The sequence below is a fragment of the Nyctibius grandis genome, chromosome 7 (genome assembly GCF_013368605.1).
Source record: "Nyctibius grandis isolate bNycGra1 chromosome 7, bNycGra1.pri, whole genome shotgun sequence".
In the NCBI taxonomy this organism is placed as follows: domain Eukaryota; kingdom Metazoa; phylum Chordata; class Aves; order Nyctibiiformes; family Nyctibiidae; genus Nyctibius; species Nyctibius grandis.
The window spans coordinates 40,824,430-40,850,564 of NC_090664.1; the positions used below are offsets into that span (position 1 = coordinate 40,824,430).

The 26,135-nt window shown below is 43.6% G+C and overlaps 1 protein-coding gene across 1 annotated transcript in view; it reads left to right on the forward strand.

The window, feature by feature from the left end:
- The window catches only part of APBB1IP (amyloid beta precursor protein binding family B member 1 interacting protein), an 82,957-nt gene extending 60,705 nt beyond the window's left edge, over window positions 1-22,252 (forward strand). Inside the window, exons 11-14 of the mRNA XM_068405131.1 lie at window positions 8,827-8,925; window positions 13,654-13,771; window positions 17,071-17,168; window positions 20,350-22,252. Coding sequence (XP_068261232.1) covers window positions 8,827-8,925; window positions 13,654-13,771; window positions 17,071-17,168; window positions 20,350-20,877 — 843 coding nt within the window. The 3' untranslated portion in view covers window positions 20,878-22,252. The remainder of the gene's footprint in view (window positions 1-8,826; window positions 8,926-13,653; window positions 13,772-17,070; window positions 17,169-20,349) is intronic.
- The last annotated feature ends 3,883 nt before the right edge of the window (window positions 22,253-26,135 follow it).

A 26,135-nucleotide genomic window follows, 5' to 3' on the forward strand; every position in this document is an offset into this window, starting at 1 on the left:
CTCATAGCGGCTCCTCTCAGGCAGCAGAAAGGCCAGCTGGGACCAACTGAAAAGAGCACAGCTGGCTGGTTGGTGTCAGAGAGCAGGGTCACCTTTAGCTGTCCCTGTGCAGCAAACCAAAACCAATGTGACTGGGTCCTGAGGATGAGAGTGCAGCCTGGCACAGAGGCTCAAATGGAGTTGGCTTTCAGGAATCCTTAGGCTTTGGGGCAACTATGAAGCTTGAAGAACTATTTTATTTCCCAGTAGCTACTTGGTCTGTGCTGAACTATAACCTTAAATTGAATTTTCTGTGCCACTGCTAAACAAGCCTTCCTCCCTCAAAGGAAGTCCCACGTTTAAAAAACAAAAAACAACACAAAGAACCCTCAACATTAAAACCAGAGCCTCTGAATAAAATAAATACTTTTGGGACATCTGCTACTGTAAACATTCTTCCTATTTTCTACTCAGTCTAAATGTAATGCTTACAAAAATTTAAAGATCCCACCCTTCACTTTGACATCAGATAAAGTGAGCCTTTTCTTAATAGAGACCTCCATATGCAGAAAAGAGGAATGGAAAGGGCAGCAGAGTGTGAAAGGAGACCCTCACTCAAACCTGCATCTGTCAAGGTCAGATCTGTCCCTCTGTTCCAGGCAGAGGAGGCAGGAGAAGGCAGCAGCATGGCTCTCCTCGCCACCCTGTGGAGAGCGCTGGCCACTCCTGGGAGAGGAACGGCAAGGGAACAAAAATCTCTCTCCTTCACAGAAAAAGTAATTTCACACACTGCACACAGCAGGTGCGCAAGTTGGAGTCATTTGGTTCCTCACAGTCGCCTTTGCAGTTGTAAATGTGTATTTTTATGCATAGGTTCTCTGTAGATCTTCTCTTTCACTGTCTACTATGTTACATGGGAAATGCTGTGAAAATGGATGAGACCTTTTGTGATTGATTTAATATTCTGAAGCTGAAAGCCCTAAAAAACAAGAGATTCCACCATTAAGGAAGGGATCTGTTCATCGTGCTAGCGACAGCATCCATTGCACTGAGCAGAAACTGTGAACGTAATGTTTATTTTGTGCATTAGGAGTGTCTGTGTGTGTGTGCGCATGCACACACTTGTCCAGGAGCTGGTTTTGTCACACCATGTTGAAAAATCTTTCAAAGCAGACAAATGCAAGGTAATCTATATGCAAATTTGCTGGTTTAGTCAGTCTGATGTGCCTGTGACAAAGAATGGATTTAATTATAGTTTATTGGTGCTGGTTGTGCTTGAGTAATCTGGAGGTAATGGTGCATAATGCTGAATTAATCTAGGATGAAAAAAATTGGTTTCCTGGGGATAAACTGAGACAAAGGCAAATCATCCTCTATTTCCACAGCTGGGTACATTTTCCTGTGCAGTCTAAACAGCTAAGTTTTCCTGGCGTCATTTGGAAACTACGATTTTTAAAAAAAATTTCTAATGATCCAAAGAATTTTGGAAGCAAATTTTCAAGAAGAATAGCTTCTGTTTGCAACAGTGGCATCATTCTAGCAGGTAATTTGGTATTTAGACGCTCCACTCCCGATTCCCTCCTCCCTCACACCCAATGTGCGCCGTCGCAGACTGAGTCATGTACATAATGCATTCAATACAATGACAGTTAAGAAGGTAGAAGGTGAGAATTAGCAGTGTTTGAGGTAGAAAATGGTAGGAAAAAGATGTGCAGAAAACGAGGATAGAAAATGAGGAGATTTCTTAATGTGAAAGATTTGAAAATTGTTGTGTTAGCATGAATGCTTCAGATAAATATTTCAGAGTAAAATTCATTGCTAGATAAACTGAAAAAGCAAAAGCAGAAACACTCTTTATTACAGAACAGTTTCAGATATGTAAGATTACAGTCGTAGTATATGCACACAGTATTGCAAGATTAATGTGTAAACTATGGAGAGAATAAGGACAGAGAATGGACAGTGAGAAATGGACGATAATAGCTTTGGAAAATATTATTTGCTGCATAAAGCAGTTGTCTTTGGTTACAATGGCTGTTATATACATTTTTAATGACATAAAAATTTTGCCTCGGTCATTAGAGAAATGTAGGTCAAAAGAATAATTTCCTTATAATACGACAGTTACTGTTTTAGCTGTGCGGTTCACACACGTCTTCAAAAGATCAGTTAAGCCTGGTCATCTTAACGCAAGGAGTGCATAGCATCAGAATTTGACCATGTTTAATAGTAGACGGCAAATTTGAACCACTTCAGTGTAATTTTTGAGAGGTGCTGAGTATTAATTCTACTTGCAGTCATGGGAGCTGGAAGAGTCTCAGCTTTTCTGAGAAGCTAGCTCAACATAGCACAAGTTCATCAGCAGAAGATAAGGTATCCAAAAACGTTGACCATTTTGTCAAAATTTGGCCTAAATCCAAAGCTTTTGATCCAAAGTTAGTCACTCTTTATGCTTCTATTGTTTCTGCCTCAGAGACTGTGCAATGATCCATATATTTTGGGGCAAGGAATCCAATGAGATGCTTGAATAACTTCAGTTTACTTTTCATCTTCAGTGTTGGAAGAAGGCAAAGCAAAAGAACATTTTATTGGGATAATCTCTAATTTCATGCACACTTGGCCTTTAGTCATTTGTTGTGGCACAAACCGTAGAAACCACATCATTCAGTTCCCATTTCTTCAGGTTTTCAATGCGTTCTTTTTTTTCCTTAGGCAAAGCATTTACTTTATATCTGAAAACATAATCTGTGCACAAATATTTTTTAAAACCTCTCCAGAAAGTAAGCTCTTTATATTCAAGTGCTTCTGCTTTCTTTATCTCTAGACAGTTGTAGAGGAGACAGTGGGTCAGAGAAGAACACTAGATTCTGTTCCAAACCTTTTCAGTGCTTTTCCGGGTGGAACGCGGCACATCCTTTTGCAGCCTGACATTTGAGGTGCTCAGGCCTTAATAAGTAACTGGACAGGTGTCCAACACTTCCAAAAATCAGGCCCAATGATGTGACTAATTCATCATTATTAAGAGTTTTGACATCGCCAGAGAGAAAAGCTCACTGTAGTCAAATTATGTTGCATTTTAACACACCGTATTATTTTGAAGCACTATTCCATTTTTTTCTGTGAGAAAAATTCTGGAGTCCCTTTCTACTTGTATATTACCACTTTTCATTCAAACTATGACTTCTGGGGTGGTTGCTTTTTGAACAGTTCTCTTTCATGATTTCTTCTGGTGCTGCCTGTTTCAGAGGCAAAGGTGATAAACCTTTCTAGAGGAGATGTTTTCCCTTCGCTGTCAGATGATTTTAGTGACCTTTTCAGGACACAGTATGCACCATGTAACAAAATAATTTATCTGTCTCTATATGTGAGACGTGTAAGCTGTGGCATACTGAGGTTAGTGTTACTTTGCCTAAAAATACAGTATTTCTCACATAACTGTCATGATTGATATTGTTATGACCTCTGCTAGTCTCACAGAGAGGTTATTACAGGGACTATGAATCTAGTTTAGCAAAAACAGACTTGTGTAGTGACTACAGCTCCCTGCGTCTGTGTGCTGTACCTAACAACTATCCTGAGACGCAGGAGCTGTGAAAGGAGGAAATTGGTTCACATGGATCTTCACACCAAGTCATAATTTCCAGGAACTTTCAGCTGTCCATATTCTTCTCTGAGTTGATTATCCTGAGTCAGCATTTTTATGTACTATCTAATAGATTTTGCATGTGACCTGAAGTTTTTAGTGGAGAGTCAAGCTTGTAAAGGTCAGCGTCGACAGCAGAGACTTCTGTCATTTGTACTGCCAAAGTCATTTCACTGTGGTACAGTTCTTCCCAAGTGAGCAAGCTGCTGGGGTGGGGTGTGACAGTTCTTGGCTGAAACGTTATACCTTCCTATCCAAAGTATCATGCTTCATGCATCTGAAAACCACAGGAAGCCAAATGCCTCCATCTGAGCCACTTTCTAATAATCTTTTACAGGTATAAACCTTCACTATTAAGCTTGGTGCTGCTGGTGTTTGGTCCCATGGTCTGGCCTTGCGCGCAGCTGCAGTAGGCAGCCTCTGCACTGGCAGCGTGGAACAGTCCTACTTAGACCTGACCCAAAGCCCAGGAAAGGTAATGGAGATATTTCCAGTCAACCTCAGTGGGCTATGGGTCCAGTACAAAGTTATGTTTTATGTGTCATTGGTAAAGTTACACATAAAAAGAGAGCCAGTGATGCTGCTCCTTCTTGGAAAGTGACAGACAATACTGTTTTTAGCTGTTACAAAGCAAAGATACAGACTGCCTGCACGGCTTTGAGGTGTTTAACCTTCCTTATGAGAGCTGCGTGTTCAGCAGCTTGGTGGTTTGGTCCCTAATTGACAGAATATACTTGTGATTGCATTTAATCATGGTTGCTGATTGGAGTAATTTAATCAAGGAACTGATTGGGGTAATTTGGAGTAGGCCCCACTGGTGAATGTCAGTAGTTAAGATGGATTGCCCAGTAGAGACAATAGCTAGTAAAAGATAGAGTAGAGGGTAGGCAGTAAATAACTCCCATGTTGTCCGGCACGGGACACTCTAGCCTTGTTCACTGACAGTTCCCTCTCAACTTCTCAGGATGGTGAGAACCCCACAGTCTCAAAATATTGATAGACAGGGTAAGCAGTAAGATGAGAAGACTTGCTGATCATGCCACATTATTCAGATCATTGAGGAACAGGCAGACTGAAGAATTCTGGAAGGCCATGGTGAGGCTGAGGTTCTGGACAATAAAATCATAAATAACATATGGTCTAGGTATACATAGTAATGTGCATAGAGACAAAAGAGATCAGAACTTCACCTGTGAAATTACTGGCTTTGAGCTGACTGTACCATTCAGAAGCAAGATGCTGATATGGTATATAACTTGATGAAAGCTTTGTTTCAGTGCTCAGTGGTGGTCAGATATGTAAATCAAGCATTAGGAATGATTAGGAAAGGCATAGATGATAAAACAGCGAACGTTGCCATACCATGGCACAAGTCCATGGTTTCGCCTTGCCTGTGCAGTTCTGGTCCTCTCTCAAAGAGAATATAACAAACTTGGAAAAAGGATCAAGGTGGAGCAACAAGGATAAGCAAAGGTAAGGACTGACTTCGACTTGAAGAATAACTGCAGAGACTAGAAGCCTGTTGGTTGGAAAAGAGACAACTTGCCAGGAATATGGTGCAGATCTCTGGGCTCGGAAGTGGCATGGAGACGTGTGGATAGGGGTCAGCCATTCAGCGTCTCTTCCAAAACAGAACATTACACAAAGCTAGTAGCAATCAGGTTCAGAGCAAAAGGAGGTGATTCTTCATAAAGTGTGTAGCAGACCTGGGAAAATTGTAGCTAAAAGATGTTGTAGATGCCAGAACTCTCTTTGGGCTCAATGAAAAGCTGAAGAAGTACCTGGAGGAGAAATCCGTTGAAGAGCCTAAATACAGAGAAACCCCATCCAGCTCAGAAAATCTCCTCACCTGAAAATAGTTGCAGACAGGGAGAGCACAGAGAAGGAGGTATCATATATGCTTGTCTTGTTCTTTCTCTTCCCTCAGTATCCATTTATGGCCACTGTCAAAGTCCAGATACTGGGTTCAGGGACCTTTGATCTGACACAGTATGGTTGTTCTTGTGAAACTGGTATTTCTGTGGGGTGCCCCAGAGGAGAGGTCTGCAGCAGCCCCTCTGAGCTCCCCAGCAGCAGATCACTGTGGCAGGGCTGTGTCTACATGCAGCACCATTACCTAGCTTGCTGTATGCCATGTCCTCCTCTGCCTTGTTTATGCAGTGTGCACTTTCTTCCAGATGTTTGCATGAATTATCTGTTAAATTATAGAAGTCTTTTTTTTTCTTGTAATAAAAAACTGTTGGTAGGTGTGGTGTTTGAAAATGAGGGGAGATATGTAGTCCCATTGGACTTTGTTGTCATGAAAAAGGAGGAAAAAAAGAAAAATCCTTGCTTTTTTAATTTTTGAAAGCTTTGGGTGCCATCTGCTGGGTTCAGCAGGACCTTACACACTGGAGCAAAATTGCTCATTGCTGGTTGAAAAGTGCTTGAAGAATTGAATTTACCCAGGGTTGCAGTGTCTTCATTAGCACCTCCTGGTTCTTTTGGCTCTGTTGGTGATAATGTAACTGAGGTCTATGGGATGTACTGTGCCACAAAGAGAAGTGCCTGCTTACAGTTCCCTTTTAAAGATACCATTCAGACTGAATTCTCTAATGGTTTTCACTGTGTTTGGACACATAATGGAGAAGTGGTGGAAGGAAACAAGGATTGGTGGGCATTGTGTTCTGGCCACGTATTGCAGTAGCGGAGCCCACTCTGAGCAGCATTCAGGCAGTCTGAGGCTGCTGGAGGCAGGCACAGGCAGACACTGGGAAGCTGGAGAGGGCTGTTTGTCCAGGGGCCCTGGTTACTGCCTCTGTTTGATACATGGCATAGGTGTATAGCAGCAAGATACAGCCCTGTACGTTGCACTGTGTGCAGGGGTGGTGTGTGAGTGTACCAGGCAGGTGAGGCACAGATCCGTGGGACAGCCATGGTGCCTGCTCTGCAGTGAAGGCACCTGGTGACAGTGAGCTGGCATCTCTGGGCTTGCGATGTGAGATGTCCCTAGCTCTCACTTTGGGAGTGCCCAAGAGCAAGGTAATAGAATAAGGTAGCCGTGGGCCCTTCCAGAGGGCTGAAGCAGACTTTGCATATTGATCATCCAGGGGAGATGGCCAGCTACGTGTTTGCAGAAAAATGGCAAACAATAGGAGCTGTGTGAGCAGTTGAGTTCAAATATGCAGGGAGCTGTACTGCAGTTACCCACAGCACTGCCTTGGGACACATCTGTCACTGTGAGACCCCTCAAGAGTAATATCCCTTTGTTTTATTGTTCCTCACAGTTATCTCCCTGGAACACAGGAGGTTCCACATAAATATGAGGAAAAACCTCTTTACAGTGAGGGTAACTGAACACTGGAACAGGCTGCCCAGAGAGGTTGTGGAGTCTCCTTCTCTGGAGACATTCAAGACCCACCTGGACGCGTTCCTGTGTGACATGATCTAGGTAATCCTGCTCCGGCAGGGGGATTGGACTAGATGATCTTTCGAGGTCCCTTCCAATCGCTAACATTCTGTGATTCTGTGATTCTGTGGTGTGTTCACTCTCGCTCTGTAATTTGATAATACAGAGCTTTGGCACCAATACTGGTTTGTGCGGTCCCTTCCTCTCATCCATCCCTTGCTACCTGTTCTCTCCCCAAGCCACAGTGCCCCTTATCCCCACGCTGTATGTGAGGCCATGCTGTGTACTGCTGGGTTTAAAAAAAATAAACCAAAACTACATCATGATGAAATGGGTTATATTTAACCCAGACCAGTTCCTTTTTTTCCGAATCATAATGTGGCCTCATAAACAGTTGGGTCAGCCCAAGCAAGGGAAGCCTGGTGCCTGCAGCACTGAGGGGGAAGCAGGGACATGTGGCTGAGGAGCAAGACCTCTGTATTCAGCTCTGCTTTTGAACCCCTGGATCACCCAGCCGTGGCCAGGGTTTGGCCTCTGCTGCAGGGACACCCCAGCCACCAGCAAGCATCTGCAAGGTGACATCTGGCACCTACGTCAGCCCTGGGCTGGTGGGCTGCCCACAGCGCTCTGCGCTGCGAGAGCTCCCACATGTCCAGGATCTGCATGTCCAGAGTTCCCCATGTCCAGCACTGCTCTGCTTTGGGGACTTAACGATACGTATAAAACCAGGGCGCTTGCTGCTAGGTGGAGGTATGCTTTGAATTTTCAGCTGCCCAGGCTGAAAAGAGAGTGGTTTGACAACAGTGAATCCTTGGAGCATATTCAGCTTTATAAGAATATAAATAGAAATGAACACATAAATGAGAGATAATGAAGCCTTTTCCTTTGGTTTCATTCTTCTCCTTGCACATCAAGAGATGGCAGTATATTATTCCATCCAAGCTACTAAAGACTTAACAGCCTTCTCTGCTGTAGCAGGGGAACGCAATTCCTGCAGTCTTAGAGAGGATGTTCAGTCTCAGGCAAGTAGGCAGTCTGGCATTTTGGTGATCCTTGAGTTGCAATGGTATGTCACCACACACCACTACTACACTGATCAGTAAGGGGAAGAGATCCTAAATTGTGTCCAAAAGAACAAAAAAAAGTTTAAAAATGGTAAAGGTTTCTGGTACAAACAAACTAAAAAGATTACCTCTGATGGCATTGCATTTTGAATGATCCTCTATCTAGAGCATATGGCAGTATTACAAAACTGTTGGCAAACAGCAGCAAGAGTAAAGCAGAATAAAAATGTATAGGAAGAAAGCTAGAACTGGACCCATAGAAAGTCAGTCAGTTAGAAGGAAAAATCTGTTTCAGCTGAGAGTTTATGCTTAAACAAATTTAACATACTCTTTGAAAACTGTGTTCAGCGTTCAGTCTGGATGCCTTACAGATGACAAACCACAACGAGAAACAGACTTCCTTCCAGCGTTTATACATAGAGTGTTAGACCTTGAACCATGGCATTTGTAGACTTCATTGAACTCTAGATCACTATTAGATTTCTGTAGCCCTTGAATTCATATTACAATGCGTTAAAATTATTTCAAGCAAATGGTGCCAGTGGTAACTCATGTACAGTTCATAATCACCATATTTTTTATATTTTCTTATACTCTGTTTTTGCTGCTGTTTTTTTTTTTCCAAATCGTCTTCAAGTTAACATGATGCCTATAGGCAGTGTTCTCACCAAGGTCACTGTGCAGTGCCTTCACACTTTTGTATAGTGACTTGATTTGTATGTTTGTCTTACTTTATGAATAATATCTTTCAGCACCCCCAGATTCAAAAGGAGTCACAATATATCAAGTACTTATGCTGCGATGATCAAGCAACCCTGCATCAGTGGGTAACAGGAATAAGAATTGCCAAGGTGAGATTAAAAGTAATTTAGTTAAATGTTTTCTGTAAAATCCTGTCTTCGTCAGGTTACTGACTGTCTGTTACGACCTGGTCGCAGCTGGTTCATGGATCCTTGGAGTAAATTAAGGTGAAACGACACCAAATGACTAGTATGCGACTAAGAACAATTTATTAATATAAGGAAATTGGCATGGCCGTAAGTGTCTTAGGTTTCTTAAACAACAAAGAAAAGAGAGAAAGGGAAAAAGAGAAGGAGGATAGAGGGTATGAGAGAGAGAAAGAGATATCACCACCCTTGGATCCAGCGATGTAAGTTGATTGTAGAGTCAGTCCTCCCGTGGCAGGTGCGCATGGGTGTCCCAAGTCCCAGGGAAGTCCTAAATACTTTAGTTCATTTGCAGGCAAGATGGGGGGGTGACATTGCTCCTGTCTCCCCCCTCTTTCTCATGCTAATTGGGACGCCTGCGCATTTGTAGTCTTAGGTTGTTCCCAAAATGGGTCAGTGGTACCCCGGGGGTCTCTGGTGGTCGTGATCCCCCCTAGTTGTGGTGTCTGCTGTATGACCCCACTTCTGCGAAAGCGTGATTGATGCCTTTATGTTGCAAAGATGTTACACGTGTAAGTTGGCCCCAAGGACAAGATACTGTTCTGCCCCTGCAGCCCTTGTCTCTTCCTCCAGCCAGAGTTGTAAAACAAGTTGTTTGTAGGTTTCCTGGGCTGGTTTGTAGTTCCACATCCTCGTTGATGGTGGTGATCTTTACATAGCAGATAGAGGGAGAGGAAAGAGAGGAGATAGGAGACAGTAAGCAAGTGATCATGCGTCACACAATAGCCATGGCAATCATTATCAATACAACTCCAATCAACAAAGCGATTCCAATTTGTGCCAACCATTTTCCCTGCCCCATGAATCCCAGAGATTTTAACGTGGATGTGATCCAGGATCCAGGAGCCAGTCCATCAAACCAGTCTTTTGGTTGCATTGACTGGTATAATTCAGCCGTTGGGTCTGCAGTCTCCTTCATCTTTGCTCGAGCTTCCTCAATCGAAGTAGTAGTGTTGTGTATGATATTATGAAAAGTCACAATCCTTCTTCAGCCAATCGACACAGTCCTTTATCTTCCCCCCCACCCCATTCTGCAAAAACCTTGTATTAAGTCCCACACCAGGTTAAAATTGTTTTCTCCACTAGCTACATAACTGGTTAACGAGATTAACAAGGTACATGAGATCCCTCCCCAAAACATCTTCTGCAATAACGATAAATGCATATTATACAGATAAACAAACTAAAAAAAACATGTAAGCTATTAATACACTTAAAATCAGCATCCTCTCAGTAGTTTGCCATCCGGTCCTTTTCCTCTGGGTAGTTCCTGAAAGAGAAAAGAGAGCAGGACTCGGTCCAATACAGAACCGGTTGTTAAAAAGGAACAATCCACTGAGTATTGATCTTGTGCTCTTTGCCATGGGTGTCGGTGGCCACCCGCACATGTATGTTTACAGGTTTCCCGATTCCGAACAGCTCAAGCCAGTCAGTTTCGGTTTGGGAGAGGCTGAAGGGGCCGGGCAGCTGGGTCCCTCAGGGGGATTACCTTTTGGGGGTGGCCCCGGTCCCTTAACCCTATCCCAGTTATGTATTAAGCTCTCCAAACTGCTGATAGGTAGCCCATCCATTACTTCTCTAGGAATTCCCTTGGAGATCCCCTCTGCCCACAAGCCATATCTCTTGTTGTCGAGGGGATGGGACATTGAGGGAGGGTGACTGTTTCACATCAGTGCTATACCTTTTCTCCGGTCCTTTCCCATGCTCCTAATGTCCGCTTTTGCCTTGACATTGCTTTGGGGAGAAATTCCCATCCTCCTCCCATAATTTGTTGATTCCTGAGTGACATCCCCCCAGGTCATTTCTGGCTCACGGCCCTTCCTACGGTGTCTCTGGGCTCTCAACCTGTCCTGTAACTGTCCTGCGTATAACTTCAAGACATCAGGCAGTCCCCTAATTAAAGGATGCAACTTATCAGGGTCTGCTGCATATTGCATGGGAGAGGGTTGTTGTGGCACTAGCATATGATCATGCATCAGCTGGAGGCAAGCAGTCTTTTGGACACTTTCCAAAATATGGCTCACTGTAGGTGTTTTGATGGAGAAGGGGTCTCCCCTTTCCAGCGGGTCCAATCCTCCAGCCCAGTAAGCCACTCTTTGAGTTAGGGACCACGGTTCTCTATTATTACTTGTGGTTAAAAAGACTCCTGGCCCCCAATATCCTCTTGCCTCATCCTCACTCAGCAAGATGCGGTCTCCCCCCGTGAGGGACACCCTCCACACATATTCAGTCTCTGTTTCTTGGGGTCCCTGGGAATATTTTTCCTGAATTTTTGCCAAATCTATAGGGGAGTAGGAGATTGTATGGGTGGTGACTTGTTGTGCTTCCCCTTTTTCTGGGTAAAGCCTCCCCCTTCGTTCATCCAGCTCCTCAGAGGGATACAGAGGGCGTTTTTATCTTAGGGCTTCCATTTGAGTCAGTTGTGTAAATCCTGACTCCCTCCCGGGGGAGGATTCCCAATTTTTCTGTTGTATCTCCTGCTGAAGAAGCTTTTCTCGTTCAATGGATTCCACTGCCAGTGGAATCACACTGCCAATGTGGCAATGGATTCACACTGCCAGTGTGGAGCTGGCAGTTAATTGCCCTTTCGGCAGCCAATTGCTCTCGTTCTCTTTCTAGCTCTTCTTGTATGGCTTTAATCAGACCTTGTGAAGATTTTATTGTTTCACGCTCTGTTTGCTGATTTGTTTGCCTTTCCTTCTGGGCAGCCATTAGAGCAGCACCCAAAACACCACAGACCAGCGCTTTCCCTTTTCCAGGCTTGAATTTGCATTCCTTCATCAAGACCATAATTTGGTCTGCTACAGCCTGGGGGTCATGCCAATTATTATGTGCCCAGGTCATACCGGGAGGGGAAGGGCAAGCGTTGTAGCACCCCAGTTTCTCCAGGAGAGGACTACAATCCACATTGGACTCACCCAGAGGAGTCCTATTTTTTGTCATTATCCCCCTGAGCATTAATACCTTCCTGCCCACCAGACTCCCTTCTGAAGAGAACTTGCTCTTAGTTGAGTCTGGGCGTCACCAGTTACTTTACTCTTAGCAAGGGATCCTGTCCGAAAGGCCAGTTTGTTATGACCTGGTCGCAGCTGGTTCGTGGATCCCTTGGAGTAAATTAAGGTGAAACAGCACCAAATAACTGGTATGTGACTAAGAACAAGTTATTAATACAGGGAAAGCGGCGTGGCTATGAGCGCCTTAGGTTTCTTAAACAACGGAGAAAAGAGAGAAAGGGAAAAAGAGAAAAAGGAATAGAGAATGGGAGAGAGAGAAAGAGATCACCACCCTTGGATCCAGCGATGTAAGCTGCTTGTAGAGTCGGTCCTCCGGTGGTGAGCATGCCCCAGCCTCCCAGGCAGGAAGTCCTAAATACTTTAGTTCATTTGCAGGTGAGATAGAGCGGGGGGTGTGACATTCCTCTCGTCTCCCCCCTCCACTCGCTTCTCATGCTAATTGGGAGCCTGCGCATTTGTAGTCTTAGGTTGTTCTCAAAATGGGTCAGTGGTACCCCAGGGGTCTCTGGTGGTCGTGATCCCCCCCTAGTTGTGGTGTCCGCTGTAGGACCCCGCTTCTGGGCAAGCGTGGTTGATGCCTTGCAAAGTTGTTGCACTTGTAGGCTGGCCCCAAGGAAAAGATACCATCCGGCTTCCACAGGACTTATCTCTTCCTCCAGCCAGAGCTGTAAATCACAACAATTAAGGCACAGCAAAAGTATTGTTCCGTTCTCAAGGCCCTTACCTCTTGCCAGACTTCCAGGCCTCTGTAGCACCCATCCCCTCCTCCAGCCAGAGTTGTCAAACAAGTTGCTTAAGGCATACAAACTCTGTCCATCACACCCTAGTTATCAGTGTGTTTTTCTCATTAACATGAGGGTGAATTCTGTAGCTATAAAACTCATGTACTCATAAAACTCACTCCACAGTTATCTGGCACAATAATAGTATGCTGTGGCTAAAGATGTGGAAGCTCAGGTGAGTCCAGCTGTGATATTTTTCAGAAAGTCATGCCCAAATTTTCTGCCTCACCCTCTTCAAAAAGATCCAAATTCACAGAACGTTTTGGTTTGCACAAAATATAAAGGGAGATGGATTTATGCGTAGCCCAGTACACTGGCTGTACATGGCTATAGAGACTTGTCCCTGTTAGATACATATTCTTTTCTGCCAGTTCTGCTGCAGGGTGACATCCAGCAAAGGTGTGGGGTGAACATCAGATTATTTTGTGTCTTACGCTGACAGATCTGTTTACTCTAGAGCGTAGGATTCAGTGCCCCAAGTCTCCAGCCTGAAAATGTAATACTTGGAAAGCATTGGAAAAAGATATTTATTGAGAACAGTTGGGTTTAAAACCAAGTTTCAAGATGTTTGCAGATACTGAAATGAACATAAAATGTGAGAATGATATCAGTAGGACTGTGTTTGGTCACAGGGATTCATATTTTATTGTGCTATTACGGAAATGCTTTCCACCTGGCCCTATACAGAAATAAGCGCAGCACTTGTAGGAAGCTACTTTTTAACAAAACTGGGTAGGAAGGAACGGTGTCAGAGAAGTTGTCTCAGAGCAAAAGGAATGCTTGGCCTATTTCAAGCTTAACACCGTGCTTATTGTATTGTTTCGATTGTTTTTCAGTATGGCAAGACGCTATATGACAATTACAAATGTGCAGTGAAGAAAGCTGGTTTGTCGTCTCGGTGGGTGAATCAAGGGACGGTGGAACCAGCTGCCCCTGCAGGATCCGTATCAGCAGGTACCAATGCTGTCACAGCATCTGAAATCACATTTATTTGCCCTCTTCTGTCATCATCAGTGTTCCACATAGTCTTTGTTCAGGAAACTATCCCATGGATTCAGCAAGATAATATCTTGTTCTAGACAGCCCAGTGTAGCTCTAATCTATGACTAGGCCAGAAGCAGAGCTCTCACTTTAAAGTTAGAACTTGAAGAATACAAAGACAGCCCACCAAAGGTCAGTTTAAGTCTGCATAATTTAACAAGGTATTTTTCTGTTGGCATCTGAATACAAATCCTTTATCCTCCCTCTACATTTTACAGACTGATGGTCCATGTCTTGAAGTTTTCTGTTTGCCCATCTCTACACTGGCTGTATCAGAGCTTTTCTTCCAGTGATTAAAAGGGATGAGTGTGATATTCTGAGAATGATCATTTCAGAAAGAGATTGTTCTAGGATGAGCACCTCTCTTTCCTAGCCTTTCTCTCATTTGCGTGGTAACAATGTGGGTGTTAGGAGAAGGACGCAGAGGAAGAAAGGATTGGGTTATTCTGTAACTTTACTTTTCCAGTAGCTTCATCATATTGCTGTTACCCATTTTATCATTGTACAGATACAACAGTGCATGATAATAGCTGTAACTTGCATGAATGATTTTAGTTTACATGCTTAAGATATGCTGTATTTATTACGAGGGACATGCTGGCCAGGTACTTACTGTCATAAGACAGGCAAAGTCAAAATCAGTGTTGGCAGTTAATATTCTGACTTCTCATGTCAACAGCTCAAAATCCTCCACACCTTTCCAAGGCTTTACTTTGCCTTTTCTCAGTACATGTGAGAAGAGGGTGGTCTTTCTGCTCTTCCTTGGACTCAAATCATGGTAATAATTGCACATTTGGGGTAGGGAGACCCAGTAACAGACTGTTTTGAAATCAGGGGATTTTTTGATGGTTGTTGGTGGGAGTACTTTAGCGAGGGTGGGTGAGACAGTCGTGGAGCATTTTGTGTTCTGGTGTTGATGGCAGTAGAGAGGTGGCTGGCCAGTGGGGCTCCATGCTGGTGCTGCAGTCTATACTGGATACAGGCAGGATCGAGGCCTTATAAAGTATATTATACATCTGTGTAACTTCAGCTCCTGACTAGAATCCAGGAACACTGCATGTGATCATAAAATATACTGTTAATCTTAACTAATGGATCCCATTAAATGGTTAAGTAGCCTGGAAAGATTGTAATCATGTATGTTGTCTCTGTGGAAATATCTCTGAAGGATCATTAACGTTCTAATTGATCACAGCAAGTCACTGTGATTCTTGCTGTCTTACAGTTCTCATTACTGCCCTATATAAAACCTGGGGCCCTACTATAATACTATAACCTGAACTTGCCTGACTATGAGCAGTTGTTGGCTCATGTTTTGGAAATGGAACAAAGCACATTTTCTTCTGTTCTGTTTTCAAATGGCTGTATAGCCATTTATATGGTCTGAGTTCAGTACAGGCTGAAATCCACTATCAAAAACTACAGCCCTGGGTGAGCTTAGCAGGGGGCTGTACTCTAGTACCTTCAGTGGCAGCCACAAGCAATGCTCAGGAAGGCAAGTGGAACTTCTGTTCTTGCATCTCATGCAGCCTGTATTCCCTGGTCACGCTGCTGTAGCCAGCATTTGTGTGTTCGCATATACCCCAAACTGTATAGTCCATGGTTCGGAGGTGTCCCAAGTGCCAGGCACATCTCAGGCAAGATGTGTTGTTTGCCTCTCTGCCTCACTGTATGTGTCTTTGGACACTAAATAACAGTGTATGTTGTGTGCCAGCACAGTATCATGGTGTTTGAAAGATGAAGGATGTTGCTTTATTTAGATGTTCCATATCACTACAAGGCTCAGTATTTTGCATTATATATTTTGTGTATCTATATTTTGCATTATATTTGGACTACTTTTTTTTTTTTTTGCTTAAAACAAATATTAATTCTACATAAAATTTTGGAGAAATTGGCTTGCAAAGAATACTATAACATTTAAATTAAAAACAAATCTTGAGAACAGAATGCAACAACTCACATATTGCATTGACTGGGGGTCCTTTAGCTGACTGACTTTCTGTATGGCATATGTGGCAGGAGTTGATATATCAAATGTTGCTTTCAAGTCTTGCATAGTTTATGAAACCCATTAACAGAAGAAGAAACTGATTACCATTTGGCCATGTCCCAACTTTCTGGTATAACACATTTGCCAAGTAGAACACTATACCTTGCACTATATAGAGTGGCTCTCTCTGTGCTCTCTTTCATTTAGTTAAATCTCAGCGTGACTGAGGGCAGCAACGTCTTTAAGCAGTTGAAGCCCAAACTCCTGCTCTGCTATGGCCAGCAGACGAAGTGAGGAGAGACATTATCTTGCTCCAGTTGAGGGCATGGCCACAGAACCCAGGGATTTACATCTCTCTCCGCTGAGCACTTACAGCCACAAGATTTGTTTTTTATCTCTCTATTGAACTTCCATTGTTAGTCCTTCAACAAACACACACTGTAGTTTGAATGATCAAAATGGTGCTTTGGATTAAATATGCTGAATGACATGCAGGCACAGGCATAAAGCACAAGGACTTCAAAGCATCTTCTGTCATCCCTTGAAGCCTAAATAGCCTTAGTAAATTCAGTACACTGCAGAGTTTGTCTTACTTCTCTGTCAGTTGTGTGATTTGCAGGCATGGCAATAAAAATAATTTATTCTATTTCTTAATATTCATGGAGCCTCTTTGCTAATCAGAAAAGTACATGTTAAGATTAAAACCATCGTTGTGCTTAGACTTACACTGTAGACAGCTAAGGGTTCACTAGCATCCAAGAAGTATGAGTGGAACTTTACTGGATCTCAGAACAGTAAATTATAACAGAGCTAAGGCAGTCATTAAGATTTACAAATGTATGTATCTAGGCACCAAACACTACCTACTACATTGACATGTACAGCTTCCAAAAATCCTAGACTAAACCGAAGAGTTTATTTAATGCTCATCAGACTATACAACCATGGAGGCATGTGCACAAGTATTAGTTTTAGTGTAAGGTATCTTTATTTTTCTTAGGTAATGAACTGAATATGAAAAGTCCCAAAATAAGCCTGAAGTAGAAAACAGACATCCTCATGGATTTTACTGAATTATGTATAAAACCTGTAACTAGTGGTTCCTTGGTGCAAGTTGTAAAGACATTTTTATAGCCTTATTCTTAGTTTGCTATTCCCTGATCTGGTTAATATCACAAAAATGTAACACTCTTCCCTCTGTCTCCTCTCCTTGTCACAGGTGCTGTTCAGTCAAATGGACAGATTCCCAAAGTTGTTCGTCGTTCCAGTGCAGAATATCCAGAGACCCAGAAGAAAGTGGATACACCAGAGGTACAGGTCAGCAGTTACTAGCAGTGCACTAGTTAAATGTCACCTGTGAACCAGTTGTCCAAGTTTTTTTTATTTCCCACTGTCTTCCCCCCTCAAAGTGCCAGTGTACTGTTGTGACAAGGATTTGGCTCCTGGGCAAAGTGGCTGGTTCCTCCTTATGCTTTACACACTGCAAACAGTGTGCCTGTTGCACAAAAGCAAGGAGCCACTGACGGGAGGTGAAGGCACAGCCATCTGCCACTTTTGTTCTTCAGAACAAATAGTTATGAGTTCAGTAGCAGAAATAGGAAAGTGCCTATCAGGACAGTCTCAAAGAGTCTGTGCAGCCAGAACCTCGGTGCCATTTTCTGTCTCCGCTAGAAAACAGGTCTTGCCTTAGTAACACAAAGGATACAGCAGTGTTTTTGGCAGGGAACACTGTGCACAGCTGAAGATAAGTGTGTAAGAAGGGAGAAAATGTGAAGAAGAAAGGGAAAACATTACATGTTTTCATTAGGCTCTAAATGCATTCCTTGGTTAAGCTTCAAATTTTGTCTACTTGCTCCATCTCTGGCTGTCAAAATATCAGTAGGGTACAGTATGAGGACTTCAACAACATCCTACAGAAAGAAAACCCTGCATTTGTTTGTAATTCATTATCCAATCCCTCTATCATGCATAAAGTCCACAGGACAAGCAAAATGAAATTCCTAGGATTTTTCTGTCACCTGCATTACGTGTTACAGAATCACAGAATGGTTGGGATTGGAAGGGACCTCTGGAGATCATCTAGTCCAACCCCCTGCCAAAGCAGGTTCCCCTAGAGCACATTGTCCAGGCGGGTTTTGAATCTCTCCAGAGAAGGAGACTCCACAGCCTCCCTGGGCAGCCTGTTCCAGTGCTCTGTCACCCTCAAAGTAAAGAATTTTTTCCTCATATTGAGATGGAACTTCCCATGTTTCAGTTTGTGCCCATTGCCCCTTGTCCTGTCACTGGGTACCACTGAGAAGAGTCCGGCCCCATCCCCTTGACACCCATGCCTAAGGTATTTATAAGTATTGATAAGATCCCCTCTCAGTCTTCTCTTCTCTAGACTAAACAGACCCAGCTCCCTCGGCCTCTCCTCATAAGAGAGATGTTCCAGTCCTCTGATCATCTTTGTAGCCCTCCGCTGAACTCTCTCCAGTAGTTCCTTATCTTTCTTGAACTGGGGGGCCCAGAGCTGCACACAGCACTCCAGGTGTGGCCTCACTAGCGCAGTGTAAAGGGGGAGGATAACCTCCCTGGACCTGCTGGCCACACTCTTCCTAATGCACCCCAGGATACCATTGGCCTTATTGGCCACAAGGGCACATTGCTGGCTCATGGTGAACTTGTTGTCCACTAGAACTCCCAGGTGTTTCTCTGCAGAGCTGCTTTCCAGCAGGTCAGCCTCCAGCCTGTACTGGTGCATGGGGTTATTCCTCCCTAGGTGCAGGACCCTACACTTGCCTTTGTTGAACTTCATGAGGTCCCTCTCTGCCCAGCTCTCTAGCTTGTCTAGGTCACTAGCTTGTCCAGTGTCCTACACTTCTTGTTTCTGTCTTTTAGTTCCTCTCTTTGAGTTCCTCCTTTAAAAAGATGTTTGTTCTGAACCTCACTTCCTCTGGAATAGATCACGCTCTCAGCACTCAGACAGTGGTTCCCTCCTCCTGTGTCTCGTTTACTTCCATCTTTGTAGGCAAGGAGAGTGAGGAAGGGGAGGCAAGCATGTTATACTTAGCTAGCACCAGAATTAGTACTGCTGACTGCAGGGGTGCAGAGCAGTTTTCTCTAGTAGAAGCAAACATGTTGCTGCCTTCATCTCACAGCTTCTACAAGCCTGGGACCAAAGGAGCAGGCTGAAGTCTTTCAGAGTGCACTGTGCTACAGTTAGAGCACGAAGATAGCTGGATCTAAACTGATAAATTAGCATTAGAAATGAATGTGTTACAAAGCTTTGTTTTCAGGACAGCAGACTTCTCCACAGGTTTACAAGAATAGATAGCATGTTGGTATAGTAATTGTCAACATCTACCAGTTGCTACCTCAAAAAAAAGAGCAAATTATATTCAGATATCACCAGATGAGCTTCATTTATCTTCACGGTGTTGACTAGCAAACACAATTTAAAAGAAAAGCCACCTAAAATTTTGTCAAAATAAACATCTCCATAATTAACTGCTATCCTACATTTTACCTTTCTTAACTTGTATGATGGATGCTTCGATTCATTTTTCCTTCAGAAAAGTTGTCAGAGGGTTTGAACATCTTGTGACCTTGCAAGCACAGCTAGGACTTAGTGGCTTCAAGGACCTGTTTGTAGTGCTATTGATTCCAAGGTAGAGGAGGCGTGTGCACGTGCCTTGCCCAGTGGGCAGAAGACACCTTTCCCCAGGCTTATCAGTGGCCCTGGCCAGGTCACTGGTGGGAAATGTTTCCCCTCCTGTGCACCCCACAGAATTGTGACAGACAGCGTTCCCAAGTTTCACAGTGCTTTGCAGTGCTCTCCCTCCCGCACAGAGGCGGTCACTCTGCAGGTGAAGGTGTGTCACACCATGCTGCAGAGTGATGGGGACAGTGAAACAAAGCAAAAGCTTTAAATTCCCAAGTATCTCCACCGTCTTCCCGGTTCACTGCTGTTGTGTCTAATGTGTTTGGCAGAGATAGGTGACTTCATTATTTTAGCTTTAGCCAGAGATCCAGCAGTCACAGCTAGAATAGGAGACAGAGACACAGTGGGGATGAGAGCCAAAACTACATCTGCTTATTATGTCCTCAAATCTTTTTCAGTATTTTTGGATGTAAAAACACATCATAGATTTTTTTTTTTTTGTCATGTTCTCAGGGAATGAACAGCAGGGTGGAACATCAAGAAAGTATCTTTATATGTTTTACTAGCTGCAATTCTTCGAAATTTTAAAAGCGCTTATTTTCTGAGGACAGCACTCAAAGAAGCACTATGAATACCATCAACAGGGAGATTTCTGCTGTCAAAGCTCTGTGGGCAGCGCCAGAATGAAATCAAAGTACTATTTGCACTCTTCAGGCAAAATGTACTCTGCTTCATTTCACTGTCTGTCTACTGCACTCATATATTTTCACATCTTTTCACTGTTCTTAGGCAGTGGCATTAGTTTACACATGCACTAACTGTGTTTTGTCCTTTTATTCCTTCTGCTTATTAAAGGCTGAGGCAAATAACGTCAGTGGGCCTGGCCTGGCACAGTCAGTGATGAGGCCACAGAAATACCAGAGTAAGAGGAACTCGCTGCAGCCTCCTCCTCCACCTGAAAGGCGGTCATCTGCTATTTCTGTTTCACCAATTCTACCCTCCAAAGTCAAACGAGACAGCGGCGTTTTCCTAGCAGATCCAGACAGCTTTCCAGCACCACCACCTACATTGAAGATTGATTTTCCACCACCACCATCTGATTTCTGCGAACCTCCTCCTGATTTTGTGCCTCCACCACCACCAGCCTCTAGCAGCAGTAATGGAGACCTGCCATTACCCCCTCCACCTCCACCTATCTCCAGTAAACCACCACCTCCGACAAAGAAACCTGTGCCACTTCCTTCAAAAAGGCTAGAAAACACAGGGCAAGCTGGAGAGCCACGGTCAGCTGGGCCACTTCCAATTGGGGGTGGAGGCAGGCAAGCAGATTTCATGTCTGACCTAATGAAAGCTCTTGAGAAGAAAAGGGGCAGCAGCTCCTGAACTCTGGGAGCAGGTGGACTTCAAGCCATAGCTGTTTTTGTGTGGCATCATGGATGGTCGTGCCAGATCAGGCTCCTCCAGGAGGAATTCTCCTTCAGAGTTCCTCCTGGGGGGTCTCAAGAAGTAAGGTGGGGTGCCCTCTGTACCCAACTTTGTCCCTATAACTTGCTCCTTCCCCCCCGCCCTGTTCCCCCCCCGCTATTAATTACCATTCCAGCATCAGGCTGAGGTAAGAATTGGCTGTAGTCTTGCTTCACTCCATCAGGACAGCCAGGGATGGTGGAGCAGCACTCGCAGAGCCAGGCAGCGAGTGAAATGCATCTTCTGTGGCTGCTTCTCTAGTAGAATTGGAGATGAAGGTAAAAATACAACAATGTTCTCATGTGAATTTTGAGAAGTGGGAAGATGCCTTTTCACAGAATTCCTCTTAAAGGTTCTTTATCAGAAAACCTCCAATTGTGTTTTTTTTTCAATAAAAAGACACCAATTTTTTTCAAAAATAGTCTATCTTAAAAAGTAAAAGCTGAGCTAGATTATTCTGAGCTGCAAGGCAGGACCAGGGCCATTTCCAGACAGCATCGCCCCAAATGTTACACGCTCCTGCTTCCATATGCAACTCCAGTCATATCTGTCAGCACTCAGAGTTGCTGCCTTTAAATTTCATTTATTTGGTTAATCTTCAACAAATTTTTATTCTGAAATCTTGTGTGCTTCCCTTAAGCATACAAGGTAAGCACGGATTTTTTTTCTTGTTGGTTAACATTTGTCTTCAAACTGTACCTAGAAATAATCTGTCTTCTGAAAGACTTTGTAATTGTCTTGTACCTGATATGAATGTCTCCTCCTACATTTTTTTCTTTTGTTCTCCCATTTTCATTCTCCATTGTTCATTTAGGCAGCATTCATTACTAGTTCTCAAATAAAAATAGCTTCTATTTTATATCTGCACAAAGTGTCACAGTCAACGAACAGGCATTTTACTGGCAATTGGTACCACTTAAAATATTCTAAAGAGTTTTTGCCTATACCTTCTAGTCTTTATTTCTTCCAGTCTTTGCCTCTTCTCATGCACATGATCTTCTAAGGTATCATAAATAATGTATTTCTGTATTTTGCAATACAAAAAGCATAAAAAGCAAAGTGTATGGTCTAAAGAAATAAATAAATAAAAGCAGCTGACAGAGCAGGGGGCGAGAGCGCTGCCGTTTGTCAAAATGGAGCCCTAGGTCCAGAAATGGTGGTGGGAGGCAAGGGAATGACAAGCTGGTGGCAGTGCCACGGCCTGGGAAAGTTTTGGGTCATCTCTAGTCATTATTTTTGGCTTAAGGTTGGTTTGTCAATACTCATGTACCTGCATAACAGCAGAAATATGAAGGCTATAACCACGTCTTTATAAAGTGCCTTTCCTTTTGAAATGACTGTGTGGGGTTTTTTTTTTTTTAAAGCTGAAAACACTAACTATGTTATGAACCACATGCATTTCTTCCTGCCACTGAAATGATTTTGAATGCTGTGGTAAAGCCCAGAGCCATGTCATCTTTGGTGGAAGAAGTGGCTGCTTGAGGCAGACCAATAAATGCCTCTGTATGTGGGCAAGGGCGGTTGTGGTTAATATTCTTCCCTGGTTTTGAACGTCAAAAAAATGTAAAAGCATTTTAGTTACAAGGTTTTACAAGATCATACATGTGAGAGATGCTAAAAGCAAGATAGGTATCTGCACAGCTGGCAGAGCTGCCAGCAGGAGCCACCGTTTGAGCATTGACAAGGAGCATTAAAAGTCTGTTGATGCTGCACTTTAAATGAGGCCCACTGCCTTCCCACCCCACACCAGTATGTCACACCACATGTTCTTGTGTTGATCCCACTCCCCAGTGGGGGTCTTTGGTTTAGGTGAATTATTTGACCAATCTGAAAGAGGTAGGGGAATTTTTTGGCTCTCCAAGGTCGTGCAGGTACATCAGGCTACCGAGGCCTGGCCATCACCCCCAGACACCTTGCAATCATCTCTGTGCCGAGCAACATCAATGAAAACATTGTTGGAGTCCAAAAGTGCAACACTAACCAAGGCGATCGCTGGCCATTACAGCCCCACTTCACTGAAGAGTTGCAGACCCTTATCTCCCACATCTTCCACAAGTTCACAGCATAAAGAGCCACCCTTTTATTCGCATACAGACAGCAGTGCTGGCTGGCCCCTCTCACTTCTGTTCAGATGGTCCCATACTATGTGCACATCTCGGTGGCTGCATGAGCGTAGTCCCCCATGAGACAGCCAAGACCAGGACTTTGCTATGATAAAGCACAAACCACGAGCACTCAATATGAGGGAGCCCAACTTCTGACAAGCTGGAGCAATGCAAGGCAAAACATGCCTGTCAGCACCAGGAGGAGCGGGCAGTACCTGGGGAAAGCAGTGGGAGTGAAAGGAGAGGCTCTTGGAAGGAGCCAGCAGGGAGGGTGGTGATGGACACAAGAGGAACTTGGGGAGGTACAGAAGGTGTTTCAGGACAGGGATGCTTCAGCCAGGGAAGGGCCAGATGAGTCACTAAAAAAAGTTTATGTGACATCCTGCAACTTTTAATCTGCTTTCAGTTGAGAGAAGCTGAAGCCAAGGGATGTTTCTACTGCAGTAATTTTCCCCATCCCCAGAGTGACTCAGGTATAGCCATGGGACAGCCATGCTCTGTTTCTTCCTTCCTTTCTTTGGTTTGTCAGCAGTGTAAGCACTGGAAGAGTAAAGCTCACATCAGGGACATGGGGATGGGGAGGATGTCTTACACTGCTGTTAACCATTTGTTTGCTCTGCAGCCTATGGCTGAGGAGCCAACATTGCTAGCAAGATGCTACAGCTTGTACACCTGTGTCTATTCCTAAATAAAAGAGGACGAGGATGCAAGCTTGAGCGCTGGCCTAGTGCTCACCCATACTGCCAAAGTGGGCCTAAGCGCAGTCTCAGGCATGATTCAAGGAACTGCCCAGGCCAGGCATCATTCCCACAAGACAACATGGCCAAGTCTAAAGCAAGTTTCACTCCCTGTACACAGATCCCTTGTGGTGCAGATATGGCCAGTTAGGGTAGCAGTTCACAGGCCAAGGGACTAGGTCCTGGCCCCCTTACTTACCAATATAGACAGAGCCCATGCAACACTTACTTGTCCTCTAGCTCCCTTGCTTTCACTGAACTGAGCAAAAAGCTCTCACCAAGAGAACTGTGTTCAGCACTAACACAAATGTTACCTGGAAGTTTTGAATTGACATGCCAGAACATTCAAAAGGCATCTCATCATCTCGAAACAGCCAAACTGAGAAATGCTCTCGAGACCAGTGCAAGGCTCATAAGCTTAGTACAAGCTTTAGTTCCAAGTGGAGGAGAAAAAATACTAACTAGCTAAAAGTAGGAGGGTTAAAACTAGGGGTTTAAAAAAAAAAAAAAAAGGTTAATGTTTCCCAATTGCTTTCCCTATGTAACTGAGGCAAGCATTATGCAGAATCACTGAATGCTGAAGAGCTGGGTGCCATTTTCTGACAACGTATTAGGAGTGCACATCTTCGACATGCTTAGGGGACAACAGCTGTCTGCTATCCAACTATTTTTAAATCAAATTAATTTTCTTTTATGAAATATACACAAAGCATCAACATAAAGCAGAACACATCCTTAGAAAAATGTTGCACAGTAAGCTAGTTTCTCTGAATTCACAAAGCACTAAGACTTCTACACAGCTTTCCTAGCATTCACTCTTCTCACCAGAACACTCAGCCTCCTATGCTATTTCCTCCCTTCGGTTTTGTTACAGCACAATAAAATCAATCTTATACATTTTACAGCTGCAGTCATAACTCGTGCACTTAACCTTACACAGAAGTTGAGCTTTCTTCGAAACAAAAAGAATCAAAGCCTACAGAAAACTCCAGAAATCAATTAAAATGCTGTGATGATTAGACCTCTATCATGTACATGGTTGCATTGAATTTCTGAAATGTAAGTATTCAAACTCTCCATTCAAAAAGAATGGAGCTGCCATCAATGATACACAATTATCTGGCTTTCTTTAGTACAAAAAAGATGCTGCAAAACACAAATAGATCTTCCTTTCCAAGACTGTAAATCAAAGCATTTGTAAAAAATAAATAGAGATTAATCCTTCCACCTTTAACCTATTGTCATATGAAATAGTCATATTCCTGTAGATCGCAGTAGTATGTACATTACTAGATATTACAGTATTTTAGTCTTAAAAGATCTGAAATTGCAGCATGTTATTTTTAACCTTTCTCCATACCTCACATGGGAGCAGTCTCAGCAGCTGTCATCTTCTTTGGGCTCTTACATCACTGATATGGCAGAAGGACCTACTTCAGGCGACTGCTTTTCCATCAGTCCTTAGGATTAGAAAGGTTAGTCATGTGGAAAAGCCCACATGTGGGGGTCCACACTGCTGCCCCTCATAACTGACCTCTGACACAGAAGGAGGACAGCAGTACAAATGAACACCTGTTTGATTACCAGCCACAGGATTTTTACTCCCTATCTGCTCTTGCATCCCTGCTATGTTTATGTAATGTGAAGGAAAAGGCAGCTCTGGAACCACAGGTGGAAGCCAAGGATTTTAGGGAATATATCATGAAACACAGTATTAATGCTTATGTTGTCAGAATAAACCGTAATGATTAAAATCTAGAAGTGGAAAGGGAGGTGGTACAAAAAGCTGAGCACAATGTGGGCTCATTTCTCTACTTCTACAAAACAGAGTTACAAGGTGGTGTTGCAAGATCCACTTGCTACTGTTACTAATAGGATCCAATAGGATAAAACATTAAGAAAAAAGCAGTATAAAAATGCTTTGTATTTATGCAATTATTCTGTGAGGTAAAGATGGAGAGGTAGCCATGTTTGGCCCGCACACAAAAGCAATTTACCAGATGTTTGGCTCAACATAAATTAGAGTTCTTTCCCTTCACCTAACTGGAAACCAGGACCCAAGTTGCAGTGCTGCTGTATTTACCCTGCAGGCACAAATAAGCTCATCTTCAAATAATCACTCATTTGCAGCGTAACTCACTCCACTGCAGGTGGTAATGCTGACATTCACACATTTCATCACAACATGCTATTCTGCTTGGAATTATCCAAGAAGAGACACCAATGCCAATGTTTTAATAGGTTGGGAATGTAGCCCACTGCTGAAGGGCTCCTACAGACTCCCCCAGCAGACCACTCCTCTTACCTGGAAGTGTTGCCAGCTCAAACACTAATC